Source organism: Aythya ferina (assembly GCF_964211825.1).
Source record: "Aythya ferina genome assembly, chromosome: 5".
In the NCBI taxonomy this organism is placed as follows: Eukaryota; Metazoa; Chordata; class Aves; order Anseriformes; family Anatidae; genus Aythya; species Aythya ferina.
This window is the reverse complement of record NC_140301.1, coordinates 2,601,238-2,625,507: the sequence shown is the minus strand read 5'-3', so window position 1 is coordinate 2,625,507 and position 24,270 is coordinate 2,601,238. Positions and strand designations below refer to the sequence as shown.

At 33.3% G+C, this 24,270-nt stretch overlaps 1 protein-coding gene across 7 annotated transcripts in view; it reads right to left on the bottom strand.

Annotated features, from left to right (window-relative positions):
• Positions 1-24,270, bottom strand: part of SBF2 (SET binding factor 2) — a 251,703-nt gene that overhangs the window by 31,229 nt on the left and 196,204 nt on the right. For 4 of the 7 annotated variants that reach the window (XM_084521588.1, XM_084521589.1, XM_084521590.1 and 1 more), the window contains 12 exons: positions 23,780-23,952; positions 23,441-23,514; positions 22,864-23,059; positions 21,863-21,990; positions 19,712-19,887; positions 18,655-18,800; positions 14,599-14,797; positions 12,342-12,538; positions 9,988-10,125; positions 8,764-8,859; positions 5,005-5,076; positions 2,786-2,970 (listed from right to left, as the gene is read on the bottom strand). In XM_084521588.1, the coding sequence (XP_084377714.1) occupies positions 2,786-2,970; positions 5,005-5,076; positions 8,764-8,859; positions 9,988-10,125; positions 12,342-12,538; positions 14,599-14,797; positions 18,655-18,800; positions 19,712-19,887; positions 21,863-21,990; positions 22,864-23,059; positions 23,441-23,514; positions 23,780-23,952 (1,780 nt within the window). The remainder of the gene's footprint in view (positions 1-2,785; positions 2,971-5,004; positions 5,077-8,763; positions 8,860-9,987; positions 10,126-12,341; positions 12,539-14,598; positions 14,798-18,654; positions 18,801-19,711; positions 19,888-21,862; positions 21,991-22,863; positions 23,060-23,440; positions 23,515-23,779; positions 23,953-24,270) is intronic. The other 3 variants (XM_084521593.1, XM_084521594.1, XM_084521591.1) reach the window with 2 other exon arrangements.

Here is a 24,270-nt window from a genome sequence, read left to right as displayed (position 1 = left end):
CTGTGCTTCCTTTAGGACTTTTAGGCAAATTAACAATAAATAAATATAGCCAACAATTCCAAGTTATGCTTGGATATAAGGATGCTAACAAAAGCTAGAGAAATACTAAACAATCAAAATCAACAAGCTTTCCTTATATAAAATCAAAGTTGAATCGATTTTGTAGACCAGATATAGATCAATGAGAGCAGGCTCAAAACAATCATTTCATCGCTACATAGTATTATTATTCTGATTGCTGTATTGCCAATACAACACTCTTTTCCTTAGTAATGCCCAGAGATGACCTACCTTCTGCAAGATTGTACATTAAATACATAAATTCTAAAAAAAAGGAAGAAGAAGAAAGAAACCTTGACCTGTAAACCAGCAAGGAAATAAATCAATAAAATATAAGAATTCTTGAAGTGTCCCTTTCTATGCAACTTTCAACTTATGTACATCCTGCTGGACTATTTCATGTTGGTTTTGTTGAACACTTGTTTGCACATCTAATAGTTACCTCCTTTCATACTCTGCATAGTAATGCATTTCCATATGGTAATTAAATATGGTATTAAAAATGCTTTACTCTATACTAAGCACAAGTGTATTATCCCCATCTAGTTTGCATCAGTTGATATATTAAACAATTTCAATTTTTTGACCAAGTGGTTTTAAAGGGTTCCTTCAAAGAAGCAAAGTAAAGACTTTTGCTCCTGCTATACATCTTTAGATGCATCACTAACTCTTCACTTATTATTCATTAAAAAATTGAACAGAAATGTAAAAAACTGTCAGTATTTGACTATAGCAATTTATGTCTACATAACCATCTCTTGAGTTACTCTTCCTGTACTCCTTTTTATGAAATTGCCTGCTTTGCCAGAGCCTCCTGGAGCTTATAGTTATAAAAGATACCTTAAATAAGATAAAAAACTGATATGAGTAGACCTGATTGAAAACCTCAGGACGAATGCCCTCCAGAAAATCAAATGAAAACTGCAACTCAAAAAACTGAAAATTTTGCAGGAAAATAAACTGCTTTCTTAGTATTCATAAGAACAGTTTATTCTAATAATTATTAATTATGTTTACTTTGGAGATTTCTGTTTTGTTCTTTTTACTACTATGCTTTATTGCATTGAACCAGAACACTTTGTTTATAGATTTAATAGGAAATTTCTGTCAATTATTGTTATGCTAATTATATTATAAAGTATTTGAATGTCAAAATAAATATTAATAACTAATAAAAATGACTACTTTGGATACCAATGTCTAATGAAGAAACCTAAAGGAAAATAAATTTAAAATCAGTTATAAATGATAAATTAAAAATGAAAAGAACTGATATCTTTTATATATATATATAAATATGATTGCGTGTAAAAGTAAGATATAAAAGAACACTTGAAAGTACAAAAGAGAAGTTAAAATTGAAACAGATTGCAAAGAGTTTTAGCATTTTGATTCATCATTCTAATACAACATGATTCTTTCATCTCCAGAAATAATTCATTCATAAAGAATTGAAAAAGGAAGTTTTTACTTACTACTAATAACTGCTGTTGTAAACTATGTATTTCACAAAATGCATTGTGTTTTATGTATGCTCATATTTGGAAAAGCAAAAACAAATGATTTTTCAGTCTTTGCAGAGATTAAAAAGATCTCTAAACATTTTCTGAAAAGTGAAGACTTAATAAAGGATACATGTTTCTTAAGCAACCGTGTCTAAAATATTAAAATTTATCCCAAAAGAGTGTATAAAACCGTAGATATCATGGACCTCTTCATGTAATCAAATCAGGATGAACAGACTTCTGAGTTAGTGTTATCCACATCAATTTGACTTCGTATGATTCTAAATGCTACCCCTAATTACTTTTCTCGTTTAATAAAATTCCATTTGCTTCATAATGTATTTCAGCACACCAGGAAAAATAAAACTTCAAATAAGCCTTTTTTATATTTTTCAAACTAGACATTACTGTGAGATGACACTCAGCTGAACATTAGATGACGAGTCAGCTAAATCAGAGGAGTAATAAGCATTTAGGTGTATTTAAGCATGGCTCTGACAGGAAGACCATACATATACAGCACACTCTTGGAATAGCTCTGAACAGCCTCAGCATGGGGCAGCTGCCAGGATCTTTATCCCAGCAGCTACACTTGGCACAGCCGAACTCTGCTGCTCTTTCTCCCCGCAAAGCCAATGTTGTTGAAACAGCAAAGACATGGTAACTTCAAAATACAAAGGCTTTGCTAGATGTTTTGTTGCCACACAATACATTTCATTTCCTTCCCAGTCATGTCTTTTCCAATTTAAACATTCTCATGCTGTAGAAAAGCTAATCCAATCCTCTAATCATTTTTGTATCCCTCATCTCTACGTAACATATCAGTACTTGACCAGAGGTGACAAACAGGGCTCTAGTTTCAGCAGCTACATGAGTTTGTGCTTGTGTCTAGCTGTTCTTTAAAACAATTCAGTAAGCTTTTATTTATGTTAACTTTGTTGTATTATATAACGACAGAGTGCGATTTCTAACCCCAACCACATTATGCTGCATTAACTGTTATTCTATGTATAGCAATACAGAACACAGCAGAACAGAACAAAATGGAGAGCATGCCTGTGTAGCAAATACTACCTAAAATACCTATCAGAATTTACACCTTTAGGAGAGCTATCCACTTGACTTATCTGGAATATTATTTTTGTTTTTAAAAAACATTAGGGCTATTAAACTCAAGCCAAATAAAAACTATATTGACATAAAAATAAAAATGACATTACCCGTAACTGAGATTTTTCTCCAAATATATAGAGGGCTGCTTGACGTCTCAAAAGCTGACTTTGCAAAAAAGTGCTGCTACTGTAGGAAGTGGCATTGTCTTTGCCTGCAAGTCTTGCACCAACATCAATGAATGGAGTCTGAGCGTTGATAAATCGGTTGCTTGAACGAAGACTTGCCCATACACCTTCATAAAGATGAAAAATATTTTAAAAACCTCTTAGTGTGAGGCACTAGAGATGATAATTATTCATGCATATGCTACAATGTAATTTAGAAAGTACAATGTTTAAACATGTCACTTGCATTCCTCATAGAACACAATTAACAACATGTACTGGAAATAAATCGTTTCATAACAAAAATCGTCAAAATTTTTCTACTGTACTGTCTTTTAACCTAAGATGCTAATCAAACAATGCTTTCTACTGTAGAGAAAATGGTTGCTATGAAATCAGTTACACACCAATAAAAGAAATAACAATTTGCAAGTAACTAACATCCATTTAAGTACACGGAAATTAAATTACTGGTGCTCTTTCAGAAGTAGGGACAAAAAACTCAACTATTTCCTTGTCAAAGGCATATTATTTTGGAAGTCTAACCAATAAGAATATTACGCAATAATTTCTTCCCTCAAAAATAGAAATACTATCACTTTAAATTCCCCATTTATCTCGAATTCTATTTAATAATGCACCCCATATCCTATTATAACAAAAATATATGTACAAGGATCAATTTAAATACTACATTTCAGGATAAAGTATTCCATATTTGCTCTCCAACTACAGTGATTAAAATGCAGAATTTCATGGATTTTAGTTTCTAACTGTCCATGTTTACTGGGCAACTAAAAATGGAAATTAATTTAAGGAAGTTATTTTCTAATCACATTTTTCACAGCTAGCTGATGTGTATATAGTACAGCTGTGCGTGTAGACAGAAGGATGCCTAGAAGATCACAGTTCTAGTTTTAATCTGGCACTAAGATCACTAATACTCTGGCATGGTACAGAAATCCCCAAACTAGCAACAACGTGAGCTTGAACCTAAGTAAGGAACAGTGAGTGCAGCGTAACATGGAACCACAGCCTTGCATCTGAAAGCAGCACATCTGTATTTGAATGGCATTGTACTAATCTAATAAACTCTGCCTCTCAACATTTTAGGTTGCATATTGTAACTAATGCAGCTACATTATTGTCCACCCAAAAGATGTGAGCAAATAGGATTAACTGAGGATGGTTGGCTAGAACCCTATGAATTGGTTAACAGTACCAAACAGTTCCAACCTCAAAGAAAGGCAGTTTTATAAAATATCTCACAGTATTTTTAGTGTAGACTTTTGTTCCACATCTGAACTGCTACAGACGATACAACGAAGACTTTAGAACACAAACAGAAACCACAAAAAGCATTTAATATAAGAAATAAGTTCTTGTTCATTTGGCATGAAAAAATGCTAGTTCCAACATAGACAACTCTTCTCCCAAGATGATGCATACAAAAATATCATATAACTCATACTTTATAACATACTAGAAATGCAGGGCATCATTAGAGTCTGTAGCACATCAAAAGCATAAAAACTGTTTATAAATACATGCAGATGAACATGTTTACCACTGATGGATATCAGTGATTAAAAGACAACTGTATTTCTTTTCTAACTTTGCCTAGTATCTTATTTTTTGGTAGCAGTATCTAACTTTCATTATTTCTGATGTATTGTGTTATTATAAGTTTATAAATTGGCAAATACCAGTTTTTCCCTGTTCACTAACATTACCAGTAGCTTTGGAAAGAAAGATCATTGACTGGGTAACAGTATTTCTTAATTATTCTACTAAGACAGTAGGAGTACTAAATGTTTTTTTTTCTGCAGAATTAATTTTTTTGCGGTTTAAAGTTTTGGCACAGGGAACTATTTTTCTGAAAGAGCGTAAAATTCAACATGTCACTCTGCATTAGATCATTAATATTAAAGTATAATGTGGTGAAGTGTGTGGCTTATCACTGTCACTGCATCATACAGTCAATGGTCAAATAAACCCAAACCCAAATCATAACAAAACCACAACAGTGAACCTCCAAATCCCAAATTTTGTTAATGCAGAGTCAAGGCTTTCTGACAGCATTACTTTAGCATATATTAAATATAGTAGTAGTTATGGAGATGGCAGATGAGAATGTGCTTTCAGGACACAGAATACAGTACCTTGATGGACTCTTCCCTTAGTTGCTGATTTGGAATTTGAAAGAGTGAAACATTTATCTCTGTACCCAAGCACTGGTAGATAACAGTAAAGACAGAAGGAGGAGGAATGGAATGCACATTGCAGCAAGACACATTGCAGGAGAAAAGAAAAGTGTTACTTATTAATTTCCAAAGATTAAGTATATATAGAATTTTTTTTTATACTACATGATTTATCAGACAGCAAAAATCTTAGTAATCACAAGACAAAACATCAGTCAAGCCAGAAAACCAGTATTAAGTGAGAAGGAAGTATCCTTTTATCAAAAAACATTAATTTTCATTATCATTTCAGTAGTTTTAAATGAATGCAGCAATCTTTTTTTTTTTTTTTCCCTATTGTTATAAAGTGTTAATAAAGGAAACTTAATGATTAAATCATTCAGTGGAATATTTTATTGAAGGCTTCTCTCCAGCCTTTTTAATTACCTTAATTAAAAATCCCAAATCTTAGTGCATTTTTGTAAAGCTGTTCTGGTCTGTTGTAAGTAGGTAATTTAATGGGCCTCAAAATCAAATCAGAATGTAAGACATGATTCGTTCTATACACATACAGAAATTTCTAAAGGATTAAGTACAACCATATGATTTAGAAAATCTGCAATATCTATCACACAAAGAAATTTCCCTCCCTTGTATAAATACTCATTTTTGATTGGAGTCTTATATGCTTATCAGAGTGAATGTTCTTGGCTGCAAAACCACATCTGCACAAGCAATTTCTTTTCTTTAAAGAAACTTCTTTTCATTAAAACGTTCTATTAAAACATATTCTTGCTAATGAATGTTGTTTTTCAAATCAATGTCTGAGCTGAGTCTGTATTTATTCATTAAAAATATCTTAGTGTTTTCCAGCAGTAGCTAATCCTACTGAGAAAAGGATTTTATTCTATTAAAATTTTATTTTATTAAATTACACAACAAAACTAGGTAAGAATTTCTGTTCTTTATAATTACACTGTACTTATAAAGTAATATATGAAGAAAAGATTTGCATTTTCTAGTGAACTTCTGACAGATATCAACCATACTGCCAAAAAAAAGGGTCCAAGAATGAAAATATATTATGAAATATAAGTATTTGGCAAATATTTCTGATCAGAAATAACTGTGTTTTAGGCAAATACTTTACTACAATGTTCCAGATAAACTAAAAAAAATACAGTACTTAGTGTGGACACAAATATCAATGAGTATTCAGAACAAGGATGATTTTTAAAATTGTAATTACTATTCAAGCACTGCCACGTATCTTTTAATTTTAAATGTATGCATATTAAAAAAAACACAGTATCTGGCACAAAAGAATGGAAAATGTAATTTTCAGTTGGTGCATCCAAACTGAACCGGTATTTTGAGCCCTCTATGTTTGACAATAAAAATAAGGAAGGAAAGAGTGATCCAGAATTAAATGTACAAAAATACTGCTGTTATATTTTGTACAATGTAGTGCAAAATCCAATTATTAAATGGATGGTGCAGATGCTTGCTATGATAAAGGAACTACCTAACCACAGTCTTTATTTTGTTTTTGTGTGTGTTTCTTGGTTTTGCTTTTTGAATTACTCTGAGGAATGTGAAGAGAAATCACTTTAGACTGCCTGCATAAAGTAAGTTTCCTTTTGTAGCTGACCAAAAAATCTGCATTTTTGGTCCTGCATACTGTATTGTGACACTACTTCACATCTACAATATAACTACCTTGCAAAAGTAGTAAAAATCCTTGTGATAATAAACAATGTGAATCCATTTATCTGAGAACAGCAATTTAAGCAATCTATATAATTTGTATATTTTAGAGTTTCTTCTAAAAGAACTCTGTTATCTAACTTAAAAAGACCCTAGAGTTTATTTCTTTACAGTGAGATATTCCCTTTCTCTTTTCTCTTGTACCCTGTCAACTTCTCAACTTCACTAGGGCTCCCATCGTACTTGTTAAACATTCTTATTTTTCAGCAAAGTCCTCATGTATCCTGCTGAGCTGTGAACAGACTGCAGATACTGGTCTGTAGTTACACCTTTCAAATATATAGAGCAGGTGTGGCATCAATCCAGCAAGATACAAGCTAATTTCTCTGCCCTTTTCCTGATTAATGCTGAAATTTAGCAAAGAGACGATATCCAACAAGAAAACATGATGTCTGTGACTTTTACACTACCTTGAGACTCCTTTTTCCTTCCCTGAGTAGCTCACTCTATCACACTTCAAAAGACAACTTCCATGTAGTCAAACAGCAAGCTTTTCCCTTTTTTTTATCTGGAGTATCTTCATGGCTCCTCAGCAAAATTTCGCTGTTGGCACTTCAATCCCAACATGAGGAGGTAGAATACAACAAAATGTCTGCTGTCGGCTACCCAGTATTTTCACTGTTTCAGTATTAAGACAAGCTATGCACAGCCATGAGTTCATTTAACAATTCCAGACACTCTTGCTCTCTTCAGTTCCCAGTAATTTTACCTTTCCATTTAAATTCTCTGTATTTTTTTCATCTCCATGTACTACAATAGTTTAAGACAGTGAATAGAGAACATCAGCAGAACTTTTAGATATAAACTATGCATATACTATGACTAATGATAGTGAAAAGAATTGTCAATTCTGCGATGATCCTCATAAACTGTTCTTCCTCTCTTTCTTTCTGCTATAATCCTCATATAATTTCTCTATATAGCTGCTTTCTTCTTTCCTTCATTTTTCCAATCTCTTCCATCTCTTTTGGAAGTCTTTCTCTAGAAAATTGTTTTATTTTTCTCCATACAAAGCTATAGCATTTCTATCACAAAATAATTTAGTTTGGAATAGACCTCAGCAGGTCAAAATAGGTCTAACTTTTATTTCAGATGAAGTTTTTTATGTGTTTTCTCATTTCTACCTCTGAGTTTAACTTGCTGTAAGATTGGTATTTTGCTGCCTGCAAAGCTACACTGAGTCATAAGGGAAGAAAAGCAACTTTCAGATGCCTAAAAATATTTGTATTAGGAGCCTTCATGGATAAAAGGTAACTAACTCTAAAATTTTTCATTTTGAGAAATATTTTTACCCTTATTACTACAAACATACAATGTTTTTAAGTAATTTAACACATTAGTTTAAGCACAGAAAAAAATCTTAATAATTTCATCAGACCAGAAGAGTAAAAGTAACTGGAATTCACTTCACAGAATGAGTTTCTTGTAGAAATGACACTGATGATCCCTTGTAACTAAGAATAACTATTCCCAAAGAAGGCACTGTATCTCTCTACTCTTACAGCCTGGCCACATAACGCTATCCTCTACCTAGAGTAAAATTATTCAGATTGATTATTTGTATCTAGATGAAGCATCAGCTAATCTTCAGACAAATGCCAGACTAATGCAAATTACAAAACTGGAGACTGTAAGGTGCATTCAATCCTAATGTAAAATGTGCATTTTTCGGTCATACATGGCAGGTACATTACAAACATGGATGTATCACAAAGTATTTAGAAACATATTTCCTGAGTGCTTAATTTCAAACATGAAATTAGCTTTATTTCAATGGTAGAGTAGAAGACAAACAGAAATTAGATACTAAGAGTATGTCATGAACTGAGGCTAATTGGTAATTTTGATTTTTTTGTTTCAGAATATAATGAATTTGTAAGCAGTGTAATTATTTTTACTTCACTGACATTTTATTATCATTTATTATTTCAAATAACACAGGTACTTAGACTTTGATCTAGTCTTACTAACCTCCTCGAGCAAAGCTATTGGATAGATTTACATCCAAATGTCCTGGCACTACCTGCTTAAACACAGTAGACATTCTTGAAGCCCTCCTTTCAGTGCCTAAAGTCAGCCAAAAAAAGAATAGAAGATTAAAAAAAAACTACACTTACTCAGACTAACACTTACCATAAATGATGAAATACCTTTTTTTTCACACAATGCAGCTAATTCTTGCCAATTTTGTATTTCTGCTGTATTTTTTTAAGACAGATGTATACATTGGCAACAAAATGTTGATGTTAGATACAGTTAAGCAATCAACATATGTTACAATAAACGAAGTAAACATGCAGACTTTGGAGATAGTGTTATTTTACAAGAAAAGCCACTGACCCTGTTAGGCTGATTTTCACCAAATAAGTGAGGCAAGACAGACAATTTCAAGTCACATACTCTCTAAGACATTGAGGATACCTTCGCATATCAGTTTCATCAGGTAGTAATTGAGATAAAACATGGATTTGTTTCTTCATGATTCCACATTTACCTAACTTAAATAATGTCTTTTGAAAGTGTTTTCACTGCAAGTAAGCTCTACATGGAAATAGCATTAAAATCCCATTGTCAGTATGTAACATACGAAAATGCCTAAATGACTTCCACTACTTTTGTAGCTAAATCTGTTCATGTGGTGTCTGGCCTTCCAATCCCACATTTTCTCACTGTATGAAACAGAGTAGCGTTTCACAGTCTCTTCAGGTTGGCATTCTCTTATTCAATATACCTAAGTTTTCAATATGCCTACTTTGTTATAAAAGACCTTAAAATGTATCTATGTTTTTGATTCTGTTAAATAATTGTTGCATTTGATATTTAAAACAAAGAAACAACAACAACAACTTGGCATCTTTATATTCTGGAGGACTTTATATTATTAGCTCCAGAATTGTTAAAATTACTAATGCCTCTAGATTGGCCCATCGTATCCAAGTGAATTTCATCAAAAGCCACGAACCGTAGACTGAGAATCACTTACCATCAGATTAAGAACACTGAAAAACATTTTGAAAAAGTTTAAAAACATCCTTTACGTACAGAGAAACACTCATCAAAACTAAGAGAGAATAAAACCATCTGGAAAATGAAACAACGGAGGAAACAACAGAATTCAAATTGAACTAACACCAAATCCAAGAAAATTCGCTTTTCAACTTAAACACAGAAAAGGACTATACCAAACAATTTTACCTGGAGATAGAGCAATTGTTGGTCTAACAGTGAGAGTATTACTGCCATTCATTTTGCAGTGGACGGATATCACATTAAGTAAGGCTTGTAGGTATTTTTCTTGTTCTATACTGCTTGAAGACTCTAAAGAAGCAGGAGCTAGAAAGAGTTGCAGGAAGAATGGACAGCATTAACATATATTTATAAATATACAGAATAACAAAAGCCATATAAAACCATATAACTATATAAAAAAGATAATCGACAATTTCATGGTTTGCCTGTCCTATGTTGAAAAGGTCATTTCTTCAATGACAAAGAATGCCCAGATGTTCATCACCTGGCTGCAAGCAGCACCATCAATATTCTCTTGCATTCCACTCCACAAAGCTAAGCTGCACTGTTCTAAGAACCATAATCCATTTTCTGGAAACCTTTGGAAACCTCTTGACACATGTGGAGTTTCAGATGACTCTTCTATGTATCTCAGAAATTGAATCACTCTCCAGATGTCACTGATGTTGCTTGAGTTACTTGGGAACACTGAGGAGGACTGTTTCAGAGAGAGAGAAGTGGCTGCAAAACACTGGATAAAAGCAAAGCTAGAGAAGACACAGTTTAAAAACAGGGTGGACAAAATAGAAAAAGCACATTGAAAGCATGATGTTTTGAGAAATTACTGCAATCAAGTTGAATAGACATCCACTTAGGACTTCAAGAAGTTAAGAATCAAATAACAGAACACAAAATCAATGCTAAAACAAAAGCAAGTTTTAAATGTGCATTAGGAATCTAGGTGATCGTTGGAGGAAACTACCTTAACAAGAAAAAACATCCATTTGCATCCAGCTGCAAGGACTTAGAAGGAACGGAAGGAGATGAATTAGGTGAATTGGGCCATACTATGACTACGAAGACAAAAAACTGTCCAGACTCAAGGGGTCAGATTTACTTCAAATGCCAACTGCTTTTTTGTTTGTTTGTTTGTTTTATTCTGAATTCTAGCTTACTACAGCCACATCTAGACTTGCTACAGAACAAAAATATAACTTGATCACAAGAGCCAGAATCTGGAATCTGTGATGAAAGAGGGAGTCAAAGGACCTGAGCAAGCACATTTCGACAAGCCACAACTACTGTAACTTACAAATAGTTTTCTTTGTGATGCTCCAACCAGATGCTATGCTGGAAACTAACAGTTACCTGATTAGTGGGAAGTGGCTTAAGAAGCTTCAAGATAGATTCAAGTAGCATCTAAATTAATAGTAAAGTTAGGAAGTGATTATAAAATGTACACACAGGAAGCATCACGCTGCTGCAGTCTGGGAGGGTGAAAGAAGTTTGAAGAGAAACATTTTCTCTTCAACTTTTAAGCAGAGTGTGCACATTCTGAAATTTACTTGAATGATTTCTAAGACTTCAAGCCCTTGAAGCAATGCCACAGAAAGTTGTTTGAGTTCTTAACAATTTAGTTAAATGAAATGAAATGTCTAAATGAAAGGATAATGTCCTTATCACTACCACTTGGAAAGTTTTATTTTGTGAAGATCACTGCGTGTCTTTTTGTAAAGTGACCCAAGAGATGAATAGCTTGATTTATATGAAATCCTGCTATTGAACTAAATGTATATGTGAGCTAAAGATTCAGGGCAACAATGTCCTTGCAAAAGATTACAGATGGAAAATTTGCCCTTCAACCTTAACATCAATCACCCCTCACACAGTGCTGAAGAAGTCAACTATTGTCCTTTCCAAAATCAGTTTTATCCTATGTTTTATTCTTCTGGAAAATTAACTAGTGACAAATCTTGTGTTGGTCCAGTCTTCATACAAAGGAAAAGATTTACTTAATGCAAAGACCCCAACAATAATCTTTCAGGCCTATATTTTATAAAAGAAACATAAAAGTTCAACTAATATCACATTGAAAGACATCAGAAAATCCATCGAATAATTTTTGTTCTAGTATTTTATATAGTACTTTATTAAAAATGACAACATATACTCATTACAAAAACAGTACAATGGAAAGAGATAATTGAAGTCGAACTGGGGAATTTATCAGAAAATAGGTGCTTTATTCTCAGAAACATTGCATTTGGCAGATGCAAGCTTTTACTGAAGACTTCTGGTTCATATATAATCCCTATTCAGATTAGTTCAATTAACATCTTTGAACCACCTTCATACCATTCAAGGTCTGCTTCATGACAGAGAGTAATTAAACTGAACTACTTAATTGATAACTTAACAACTGAACTGATAAGCATTCATACCCTGAGATTTTTGATTCAATCATCTTACTGATTCTTCTAGAAAAGTAAGTATTTCTAAATAAAATTACTTATACAGAAAATCTAATTGTATCAGCTCACCTGTAGGATGTGTGTTTTGGGATTTGAAGAGGCCAACAACACCTTTTCCATGAAAGCCCCCTGACCTAAGTAGGAGAGTACTGTTTTTTGTGTTTTTCCAACACACAACTGGTAGGCGATTGTGACGGTAACAGCGAGCAATTCTTTGCAGACTGCTGTCTTGAACGGACTGAGGTACTACCAGAAGTCCAGGATAACTGTATTGACAAAAAGGTGAAAAATTTGAACAACAATGTGCTCTCAAAATATTAAACAATGAAAAAAAGTCCTAAAGCTACAGGCAGAGTATACATCTTAATGAAAATACATGCTAACTGGTACTACTGCTTTTTATTCCACAACTCTCCTGTTTTAGTCCAATCCTTTAAAATACATTTATTTGTAAAGAAAACTGCATTTTTTAAACAACTTAAATTAGGAAAAAATTGTAAGACCGTCACTTTCAGTGTCCTTCCATCTAAGGTTATGTTACATTTGGTAATAATTCTCTTCCCAGTGGATCTCTTACCCATCACTATAATGAAGCCATAGTTTTGAGAATGACAGAAAACAGAATTGTGAGGCATGCACATGATACAGTAGTTTTGTTTTGACACTTGTATATAGAATATAAGAATGGAAATGAAGGAATGTTTAGATTGCCTAGAGTATCAGAACTAAAACAATAATTTTTGGTCATAACTGGTTTATGTCAAAATATATTTTATAACCATATTCCTTGGAACAATGTATTTGAAAATTAAATGTTGTGTACTTTTTAGAACACTACAATACATTGAGAGATTAGGAAATTTACTAATACAATAGATGTAAAAATGGAGAACCCAACAAGATGGTATTTGCATTTCTGTTAGAAAAAAACATGGATTCAAGCAAGGAGAAAGACTATTTTCTATGTCTTACAAAAAAAATTCAATTTAAGTGCCAATTTCATATGTTAAGAAGAAACTAACACAATAAGCTGGGAAATGTTAATTCTTACTGAACAATTTTGTTCCTACAGAATATACACTGCTCTTGTAAATTCAGTACTCTGACATTAATTGAACTACCCTCATACAAAAAGAATATACATATTTATGTTCTGGTTCTTAGAACACAATAGTCAAACTAATATGGCATTAGGTAAGTATCTCTATCCAGTGATTTGTAATCTACTGAGACATGAATTATCTTTACCAAAGAAACTAATTATATTAAAAACTGGTAGATTTTTGAGAGAGAAGAGTTGTTTACATAATGCCCAGAGCACAGCCAAAATGTGCAGACTTAAATGCTTTTATTTGCATTGTATTTAATGGGGATTGAACAAAACCACAGTTATTAATCTGTTATTCTATGTATGCAAGAACATAGAAAGGATCTACTATTTTCTTGTGCCCTTCTTCCATGAAGGGCTCGCTGGCAATATCATTATCTATAATGAAAGCAATGACTAGCCAAAACAGGCTTTAGAGAATGCAGACGCTCTTCTCATACAACTTATGCAGATATGCTTTCTATTATAAAGAATTTTTGTGGGTAGTGGTAGCAAATTACACTAACAACCAAAAAAGGGAGTTAGTAACATTCATGCATTAATGTACAGCATGTGACTTTCAGTACATGATAAAGTTTAAAGCAGTATAGATACCTTCGATTTTAAAACATATTTTTGATTTGAAGAAAGTAATTAAATTATTTGGTTTTGATTTTTTTTTTTTTTTAAGGAACAGAATTTATGTGCTACATAAACTACATAATACTACATAAATAATTTCCAGTACCAACACAAACCATCAAGGCAGACTGAGTTCTACCATCTAGCTTGATCACTAAATTAGCTGGAAAATAGCCTCTTAATTTCAGCGTAGCAAATCTTCAGTATAGAAAGCCAGGAGAAAAACTACATCAGAAGGCAATTCACAGTATCTAGGTTAGTCTCCTCTGAAAGCACCAAGGACTTCCGCTTTCCATAGGCAATGAAAAGAACTTAGAAATAAAGACTTGTCTGACAGCTTCTGTGGAGGCTCTGAAAACTCACTTCTGGCTACTATCACTGGCAGTCTTTCCAAATCTGATGAATACATACACAACCACCATGTGACAGAAGAGGAATCTCTAAGAGTGGAATACAAATAGCTTCAAGGCCACTGGTTGAACACACTTACTACAGATAAAGAAGAAGTCAGAATAAGTTGTTTAAATGAACTTGAAATGTGGAATACATGTTATGTCACTTTTATTTTCAAATACTTGACTGAGTTGGTAAACTCACCTCCTGCAAAGTGAATACATCCTGTTCAGTGCAGTTATTCTTAAGTATTCTGGTTTTGATCGAGAAGTGTTACTACTGATGGTCCCTAGTCCCAAACGTTGATAGTCTCTGAAACAGGCTCTTTCTACTAATTGCTCCATTGTTGACTTCTCTGAAGCTTTTAGGGTACCACCTGTGTGCAGCTCACTGTCATCTGAAACTAACATCAAAAATCGTTGAGTTTGCTATTGAAAAAGCCAGCAATTACACAAAAAAAACCACGTTACTTTCTGAACTAATTATTAGTTTGTCTTATTGTCAGTGATCAATTACAGGCACTAACAAATAGAAGCTATAGTTTGCAGAAATTGTAAGCAACAAAATAATACTCCAGTCAGGAAACTTAAGTATATCCCAAAGTTACCTACTGCTGTAGTGGTTGGCATGGCTGACACCTCTCTTTTGCTAAAATTCCAGAAAAACTTCTCTCATACATTTATTTGAACTGAACTGAAGGCAGGCATACTTTCTATTAACGGTGTATTTATGCAAGCATGTTAAACTCACAACTGCTATACAAAGATGTACATCAGAAAGAATAATAAAAAATGAGCACATAAATTCATTAAACATGCAAGATAAACTGGATCTCGTAAATTCTTTGAAACTGTCTTCAAAAGATGTAAAAATCTTTCTACAGCTTGGTTCAAATTAAAAGTGTTTCTGCATCATAATTTCACAGCAGATAAGTGTTGGCTTCTTAATGCTTCAGTTTCAATGTCAATCAGCAGCTTTCTTCAGCTATACACATCAGTTGCACTTTCCAAACCAAAAGAAACTTTAACCATGAAAGATAAAAACCATGCCACAAGTTCAAACTACACTGAAATTCAAGTCAAGCAGGGTCTTTGTACAAAACCTGCCACCTGCCTGTTATCAACACTTCAACTATTTCCAAATATGTCTGAAAGCAGATTTACTGTTCACTGTATGTATTGGTTACTTGCTACCACTTTATCTCAAGCATTAAAGCATGTGCATATGAGGGGAAGTATTTCTTCATGAATCAGGCAACACAAAGTATATAAAGATTTAAACTTAAAACAGTACTTTATAAAACTGGAAATTAAAACTACATTTAAAACCTAAAATTATGATACAATTAGAAGTTTACTGGCAGCAGACAACATTCAGAATTTACAGCAGTAGAATCTAGATACATCTTTTTATTTATCTTAGCATAAAAACTACATAAATATTTTTTTGCTCCAATGGTGCATCGTACAAAAATAACCATTTTCTATTTGACCTAAACAAGGAAGAGTTTAGTGCTACGGATATCTCCCCTTTTTCCTATATTTTCATATTTGTCCTAGTAAGAAAGAAGTCACAAAACATTTACAATTATAAAGTGCACTAAGAGAAACAAAGTAAAGGGGTTTTAGAAATAATTTTATTTTGGGGAACACAGAAGCTTGGTATTTAACAATGTTAAATGCTATAACTGACTTAGATAACATGAGTGTGCATTTCTTGATTTTTTTCCTAAATGAATTTTTCTTTCATGAAAGCAGTATATTGTTGATCCGAATTTGCAAAATATCTTTCTGAATGTGTAAAAAACCTAAAGATTATAGGAGCTCATACCAGTGTCTTTAACCTGAAGAGGGAGAGAAAGATTTACTATCTCAAGTTCAAAATGCATTTTTTTAATTTGATTTTGAAAATAAGAGGAATAAATCCTCTGTTTTACTGTTCTTGAGATATGACTGCTTGTAAAAAGCACTTTTTACAGAAGGTCTCCCATTCCATTGAACACACCACTATGATCACCTATAGTATGATAAGATTCTAAACTCTCCAAAAATAAAAATTAGGAGGAAATGTAGGGAAGAAAAGTTCCAGGTGTTAGCAACAGCTTGTAATTAGAGTACTGTTCCCAATTCTGAAAATCAATAAAAGTTATGCGTGAACCAGTTCAAGAGGACCGAGAGAAGAGCAATGAAGATAATCAGAACTCTGTCAAGACTAATGCATAGGAGTGAAAAGAACTACAGATATTTATCATCCAGAAGAGAACAGAGAAAGGAAATATTACAATAGCCCATAAGTACATTAAACAGTGCAATCCAAAGGAAGGCAGTCATCTCTTCTACATGTACATAGTAACAGAATAAGAAATGAAGGATTTAAATTGTGGCAAGTAAATGTTTAGCCCTGAGCATCACAAAGTTGCTTGTTATTCTCCAGCGTTAAGGAGTAAGTTAAGAGGTTAAAGTATTAACTTTAACCATCCTTAATAACTTAACTTTAATACAAATTGTCTAGAATTGTGAAAAAATCATATTTGAAAGCTAAGAAAAAGTTAGATAAACGCATATAAGGATCATAATAAGTATGTTGATCCTGCTTTCCAGCAGAGAGATGGAGATCATTGAAGCTCCTTCCAACACTATCTTTAATGGTTTTTTCTGTAAGACAATGCATCACCTGCTGCAGATAGTGCCCATTTGCTCCCACTTGCTTCATTGTTGTTATAGCTACATAGCTTCCTATACTTCAGTTTCTGAGACTTGCAAACAAATGGTAATTCACAGCAAGCAATATGAAACAAATTTCAGTGATTAAATGGCAATTTTTCTACAGCTATTTGTACTCTGTCTGAACCAAGGACTACTACAGTTGTCAGCTGAGGTGTCAGTGCTGTTGTCAGCTGAGGTGTCAGTGCAGTGTGAACAGAAAAGCAAGCTGTCAGATTTTAATCACCTCACACATACCCAGTCACAACATCTGGAAAGTAGCAGGTAGGAAGCCTCACAATTTATATTTTTCTAAATTTGTCAGGGGAGGAAAAAAAGTGACTGTCATTAATCTTTATGTAACTCCTGTACTCAAGAATGTAGTTGTTTTGTACATATGCAATGAAACAACTCTTACAATTTCTTCATTGCAAAGAGAAGTGTGAATACACAGGCTTAATTATGTTTGGTCTCTCTGAGTGATGGACAAAAAATCACACCCAGAACAGGCACTGACTGCACAGATCCTTTTGACCTGAAGATTCTGCAACATTAGAACACATGCTAACTCAGCACTTAAGGAAATTCAGTTAAGAATGCATATTTTCAGCAGTATATGAACATTCCATATTTCACAACCTTTTCTTTGTGCATTTTTTCCCACCATATTTATCTGGAATGGAAAAAGAGAACTTATTTTTTTTTTTCTTTCCTGGAATGCTTTTTTTTTTCTTTTTTTTGAGAGAACAGATCAAGTGCGTTCTCATACTCTGACTTCAGAAAATGTGTATTTATCTGCATGTAAGTCACTTAAGTCACCTCACTGACTAAATATTCAAAAGATAAATTTGGCTTGTTTGATGTTTTGAAGAAATTATTAGCGTGTCATAAACACTTCATTATCGGAAATGCCTTTTTTTTAATTAAAAAAACAAAACAAACAAACAAAAAAAAAAACACAAAGAATGGTATGACAAAACAATACCTGTTTATGTACAGGAGAATCTGGTTCCCTCTAGTGGTTTATTATAAATTAGCACTGGTCCAGATAAGGGTATACTGACAGCAGCACATGGTAGGAAAAGAAGTGTTTGGAAGAAAGTCAAACTCCACACGAGCACATGAACTACACAAAGAGTCCAAATCACCTTCTACCTTCTGTCTCCAAACCCTTTCAATGGAAGTTTGGAAAAACGGTATTTGCAGTAATTTGCAGACTTCTGCTGCCTTCAGATATAATTTGCAATTTTCACAAATTCAAAATTTGCCTATAGTATTGTCTGTTTCTTGAATCTCACTAAATTCTGCTTTCTCAGTATAGACTAATTGCTGATGTCAGGCTTTCTAAAGATATTATATGAAGATAGCATGGTAATTAATACAAATAATAAATTTATTATACTTTACTACTTTTGCCCTGTACGTCTGGTCATCACAAACAAAAACACTTTAAGAATGTATGTTTTTGCAACCTTTCTTTCTCCTGTCTAGGAAGACCTCACAATTTCTTCTTCTAGGTAAGACGTATAAACAAAAATGGATAATACTTTATTATTACCAGAAACATCATCATCTTCATTCCAGCCTGGACGATTCCCTCTTTCTTCCACTATTGTGCCCGTCTTCTTCTTTAATAAATACTGGCGACCAATTGTCATCTTCCCAGCACGTTTTGCTCCTTTCACAATACTTTTTGAGAAGGTACTATAAATTCATATCAATAAAAATATTTCAAAAGATGGATATAATTCTCCACAATAGCACCTACAGATTTTTAGGATAAATGTGCTTACCCATATAAAAAACATTTTGTATTTTCTCATTTAACAACAAAATCATAACCACCAGAAATATGACTTCCTATATTAATTTTTTAATGCTAATTTTATTACTTCGAGAGTAATTTTACCTATTATATATATAACATAATGAATAAGCAGTCATAATCTTGCTTTAGGCATTTGTACTTTGCTAGCAATGTAACAAATCTATGAAGTTGGCAGAATGAAGGCAGGAAAGGCAGATATTAACCTTAAAGTTTTAAGATTCCATGACTACCTTGGAATTCTACTTCCCCATGTCAACAATGCAATAATCAAGAAAGAATCACTGAAACTACCACTCTGGAATTGCATAAGAATCCATCTAGTCTAGTAAAAACTAATGTGCAACATAGAATTCAAAAGAGGACCCAAAGCTGAAAATCTCAATTAAAGTACACAAGGACAACTGAACAGACTATACTAAAGAGTAAAATGAATTCTAGCCCACATTAGGTTACTAACCTAAAATGTAATACACAAGAAATCTGTTTCTATGTTGGCATAGTTTGCATAGCTGAAAATGTTATTTATATTGTGCATGTTTCAAAATGTAATGAGATACTTGTTTAAATTTACTGCAGCAAGAAGTTTGGATAAACAGTATGTTCTTATATACACATTTATTTCATATCAATCTACCTTGTTTTCAGTAAAGATAAAAATACAGAGAATAGCAATCAGTTATTTTGGTTTTCTTGAGAACTGATTAAATGATCTGGAGATCTGAAAATACGTCTGACTGATGTATTTGACTAGTAGTAAACAAAAAGAGTGACAGAAGAATGACTATACCGGAATGAAGTGTTCTTTTCTTTTTGCTTTGGTAAAATTATCTGTGGTGCTGTTTGCCCAGCTGCAAATGCAAAAGTGCTGAAGATAGATTGAGGATAGCGGAACTTCATTAGCTGTTTCTTAAATATTTCCACCACTTCAGGACTTACTTCTTCATCAAATGCTACTTTAATTAGCTGCATATAAAGACAGGACATGTTAGAAACTAAAAAAAAATTAAATATGATAAAATAAATTAAAAGATCCTAATATATATTAACAAAACCCACATACTTAGGCAGTACTATGCCCATCAGAAAATACAAATACATGTACGCATATCCTATTGATTTTGAGGGATATCATACAGCTCATTCTTTTTTTTGTTGTTGTTGTTATTTACTTTTTGCATTTATGTTGTAACACTAAGGTATTTTCACTATGAAGCATCTGGAATTCTCATAATACCAAACACAGAAATATTTTAAGTGGTTGTGCTGGCGCTATGATGTCTACAACAGTTAAAGTGCTAGTCACATGGGATAGCTCAGGTTGGAAATATTCTGTCAGCTCTACTATATATCAGAAAGTAAAGTTGGCAATGTACTCTCATCAAATCAACAAATTCAGCATTCATATGTCACAAGCATTAAACTTCCATTATTTAGTGATCCTAATTTTTACCTCACCTTCCAAAGTCTAGAAAACTGCTAATAATAAAGCGTAATAGTGAAATCTGATCTTTGGAAAGGAACTAACCTCCTGCTATTCAACACTGATTCATTCATCCTGTTAGAAATGTTTTTTAAAAACTTCTCATTTATTTATTATTTAAATTTTCTTATTTAATTTTTCTTATTTTTCTTTAAATCACACTCCATCATTCTCAGCCAAAAGTATGACAGTCAAATCTTCAGGGAAAAAGAATTTAAAAAAATAAGGCAGAGATAAAATAGGGAATCCATAAAACGGCTCAAAAGAACTTTAAGAATGTGCAAAAAGCAAACAAAGAAATATCCTTGAGCTTTATCTTTGATTGCATAGCTACACATGCTTTGAAGTTTGCTTGTCATCTTGAAGGTGGATTTCATTATTTTTTTTATTTCACTTGTTTTGTAATTACTTTCCAAAATATTAATAACTGTTGTTCTATGATCTCTTTGAAATAATTTTTAAAAGCTATACTGATGCAAAGTTTTGAAGATATGAAATAGCATGACTACAGCCAAAACATTCTGAACATCCTAATTAATAAACAAAGATGGGGGATGGGTCGCTGCTATCTTATACTGTATCAAATGCTAGCTGTTACAAAGGGAACAGAAAGAAAACTGTTTTCATTTTCATAACCTAACACAGCACTATGCTAAACAAAAGCAGATATGATGTTTGACCAGAATCCAGCACTAAAAACATTGAGCTATGTCTGCATTTAGCACACCATTGAAGTATGCGAATTATCCTGGTAAAATATTTCTGGAAAAAAAAGTTTTCATGAAGTCCTCTCAGAAAGTCCACAGGAACAACTTTTTTTTGTTGTTGTTGTTTTCCTTATTTGTATTCTTAATCTTGTCCTTTTGACTGGGATATTTAAGGATGATCAGTTATATAATGTCCACTTTGTAAGCAACTACTAAACTGTTGATAATCTATTTTATTTTCAGATGTTAAAGAGTTATTGTTCTCAGTGAAAGTTTATTTCTGCAGTCACCCACCCCAACAGAGTATTTCTTGACTTAAGCACTGAAGTCTACTTTCAGTCTGTGATATAAATTCTTTGCCTTCAACTTCCCATCTCCTAGGATTTAACCACAGATTAGATTACCACCAATAAGGAACATTTGGAAGCTTCAGAGAAGTTATGATTCCCAATTCTTTGAAGTCCCATCTCTGTCAACTGCCCTGCACTAAATGCCTCTGCTGAACACACCGAAATAGCCTTTTACTGAATCCAAAATAGAAAGGTGAGAAAAGCAGAGAAAGAAACATGAAAACAGTAATGCTGTATCAACTGGGCCAAAAAAAAGTGAGAGTTTCTACAAAAGGAGTCCATATTCTGTATTGACTTGACATGGCAGGAAACTGAACTCTTCCCAGGTATCAGGACAAACTGCTGCTCAAAAGTATTCTGAGCATTCTGGGTTACATAAGTTTTACAAAATTTCCTTTTACCTGAAAGGTAGCTGAAGTGATCTGCATTCCTTCTTGCATACTCTGCTGCAACTGGTTTTGTATAGTGATCTTCTTCTCCTTCGTAACAGATGCAATAGGAAAGCTCCGGATCACCACCTGCTCTCCCACTGAGGACCACAGAATGTTGTTTATAGATACTTGTTAGATTACAGAATCAGTTTTGTTTTGGTCACACTGTACTTTGAACAGTTAGGAATGGCCAAGTACAAAGCAATAGGAAAAACAGCAGTACAGAATTAATTTCAGGCAAAAGACCTAAAAAGTTGAGAATTCAAGTATTATCCATAATCTTTTTTTTTTCTGCTTAATTTGTCATAGATGGAAAAATATCTGAGTCTTCCTACATATTGGAAATGTACCCCTACAATCTAGGTTGGAAAGGGGTGAAGAAACAGTTTCAAACTTACTCCATTTTTGTATTGCATTATGCACCTTATAAACAACGAACGTTGAATCCTAATTTCTTTACATATGACTGTGAACTTTCCAAAACAAACTTGTACTTCTGAAAGACAATTTAATTTAATGGCAAGTGTCAAAGTATAAAAATCTATCATTCAGAAGAGCAATTTCCATTAGATATTAAAAGCAACAGTTAATTTATTAATACTAATTGAAAGGCGAATACTAACTTATGAATGTTTTTCATTTTACACAATTCCAGTGTCTGAAAAAAATGGTTTATTGGAAAGCTAGGAGTAGTGGAAACCACTATATGAACATCCATATAGGAAAATATGTAAGAGTATAGTATATATGTTGCCTCATTTGAAGAAATCCAGTTAAGTTAAATACAAAATAAAGAGCAATCATTGTCAAAGCTAGTGATGAAAACCTATAATAAAAGATCATTCCAATGTGATCAACGTGAAAAATTATACTTAGAGGTATATCCATTTTGATGCCGATGCTTGAATAGATAGGCCAACTCAAAATCTTGCCTATCTGAAGTACTACAGTTATTGTTTATTTTTTCTTACCCAGCTGATCATGAGGAGTGCCTTTGAATATAATTCGGTAGGTGGTAAGGAACAAAGCTCCTTCAGCAGGGAGGATGTGAGGACCTCCAAGCAGTCCTCCTGTAGCTTCCTCTCTGCCATCAGGATCCAGTAGCACACGGAGTCCTTCACAAACAAATTCTTCTCCTGGCAGTAAAGCTGGTCGTAGAATTTTGGGCTGATGCAAATAAATTAGCGTAAGTGTAATAGGGATACCAGTGTTATAGCTCAGCCTAGTTATATTTGGCATAAAAAGATTCAAAACAAAATTGTTATGAGACTGATTCCACAGAAGGGAGATGGTGTTTGGACTCAACTAAGAGAAATGGGTCTCAAAAAGCAGAGGGTATGCAACAGCTTGTTTATGATCAGAAGTCTGGCTCTTCTGGTTTTGTAAGTTCATGTTTCAGGAGACCAAAGCCAAGTGCTATTTATCATTGGTGGAAAATTTCTAACAATGTTTTGATGTTTCCTCCTAACATTATGAGGGGGAAAAAAATGCCTGAATTGCATGATCCTAATACTTGTAAGGAATACAAACATGTTTCATAATACTTGCCTTCTGTATTGGTGGAAGCCTTCTACTCTCACGATGGACAGCCTCCAGGGTCTCTATGTGCATTGCTACAATGCCTGGAAATCAGTAATACCATAAATGAAGTCTGGCATAATATGAAAGAGAAAGTTGCAATCTAATTAGAACTCTGATACTCTGAAACTCTCAAATTTAATCATCAAGGGAATAGTTAGTTGAAATTCAACAGCAATTACAGTCTGTAAAGGAAATCTGATCTTCTATCCCCACTGAAATTAACTGAAAGGAAAATGTGCATTACTCTCATTAGAAAAGAAGAATAATGAAAGACTACAAATGCATATTTTTTGTCACAATTATTACCTGGTATCATGCAGTGAAGACCCTTGATGTGATCCTGTGTAACTCCGCTCTCTGTGCAAACCTTGTCAATAAATCTGGTGATGAAGCGTACAACTGCATTTGCCACATCATTGTTCTCAGAGTCCTCAAACCCACTTTCAGTGTCATAGCTCTCTGCAACACTGCCTGCAATACTTTGGAGATAAATAGAAGATATTTCAAGTGTGCAAAAAAGAAGCTGGTGAAACACACATGATACCTGCCTAGACACATGAAAGCTGTATCTTTTTCTAGTAAAAAAACATAAACCACTTGCTGAAAACATATGCTCCTACCACAACTACACTGTATTCCCAGTATCATTAACGGTGTCAGAATTGCTTGATGACACAGAACATTTTCTCCATGAATTCAATAGTGAAGACCAGCCCGTAAGAGAAAAACAGATCAGCTGCTTGGAAATAATCTCTATGTCTTCTCAAAAAGTTAATTACATTATTTACAACCCATGC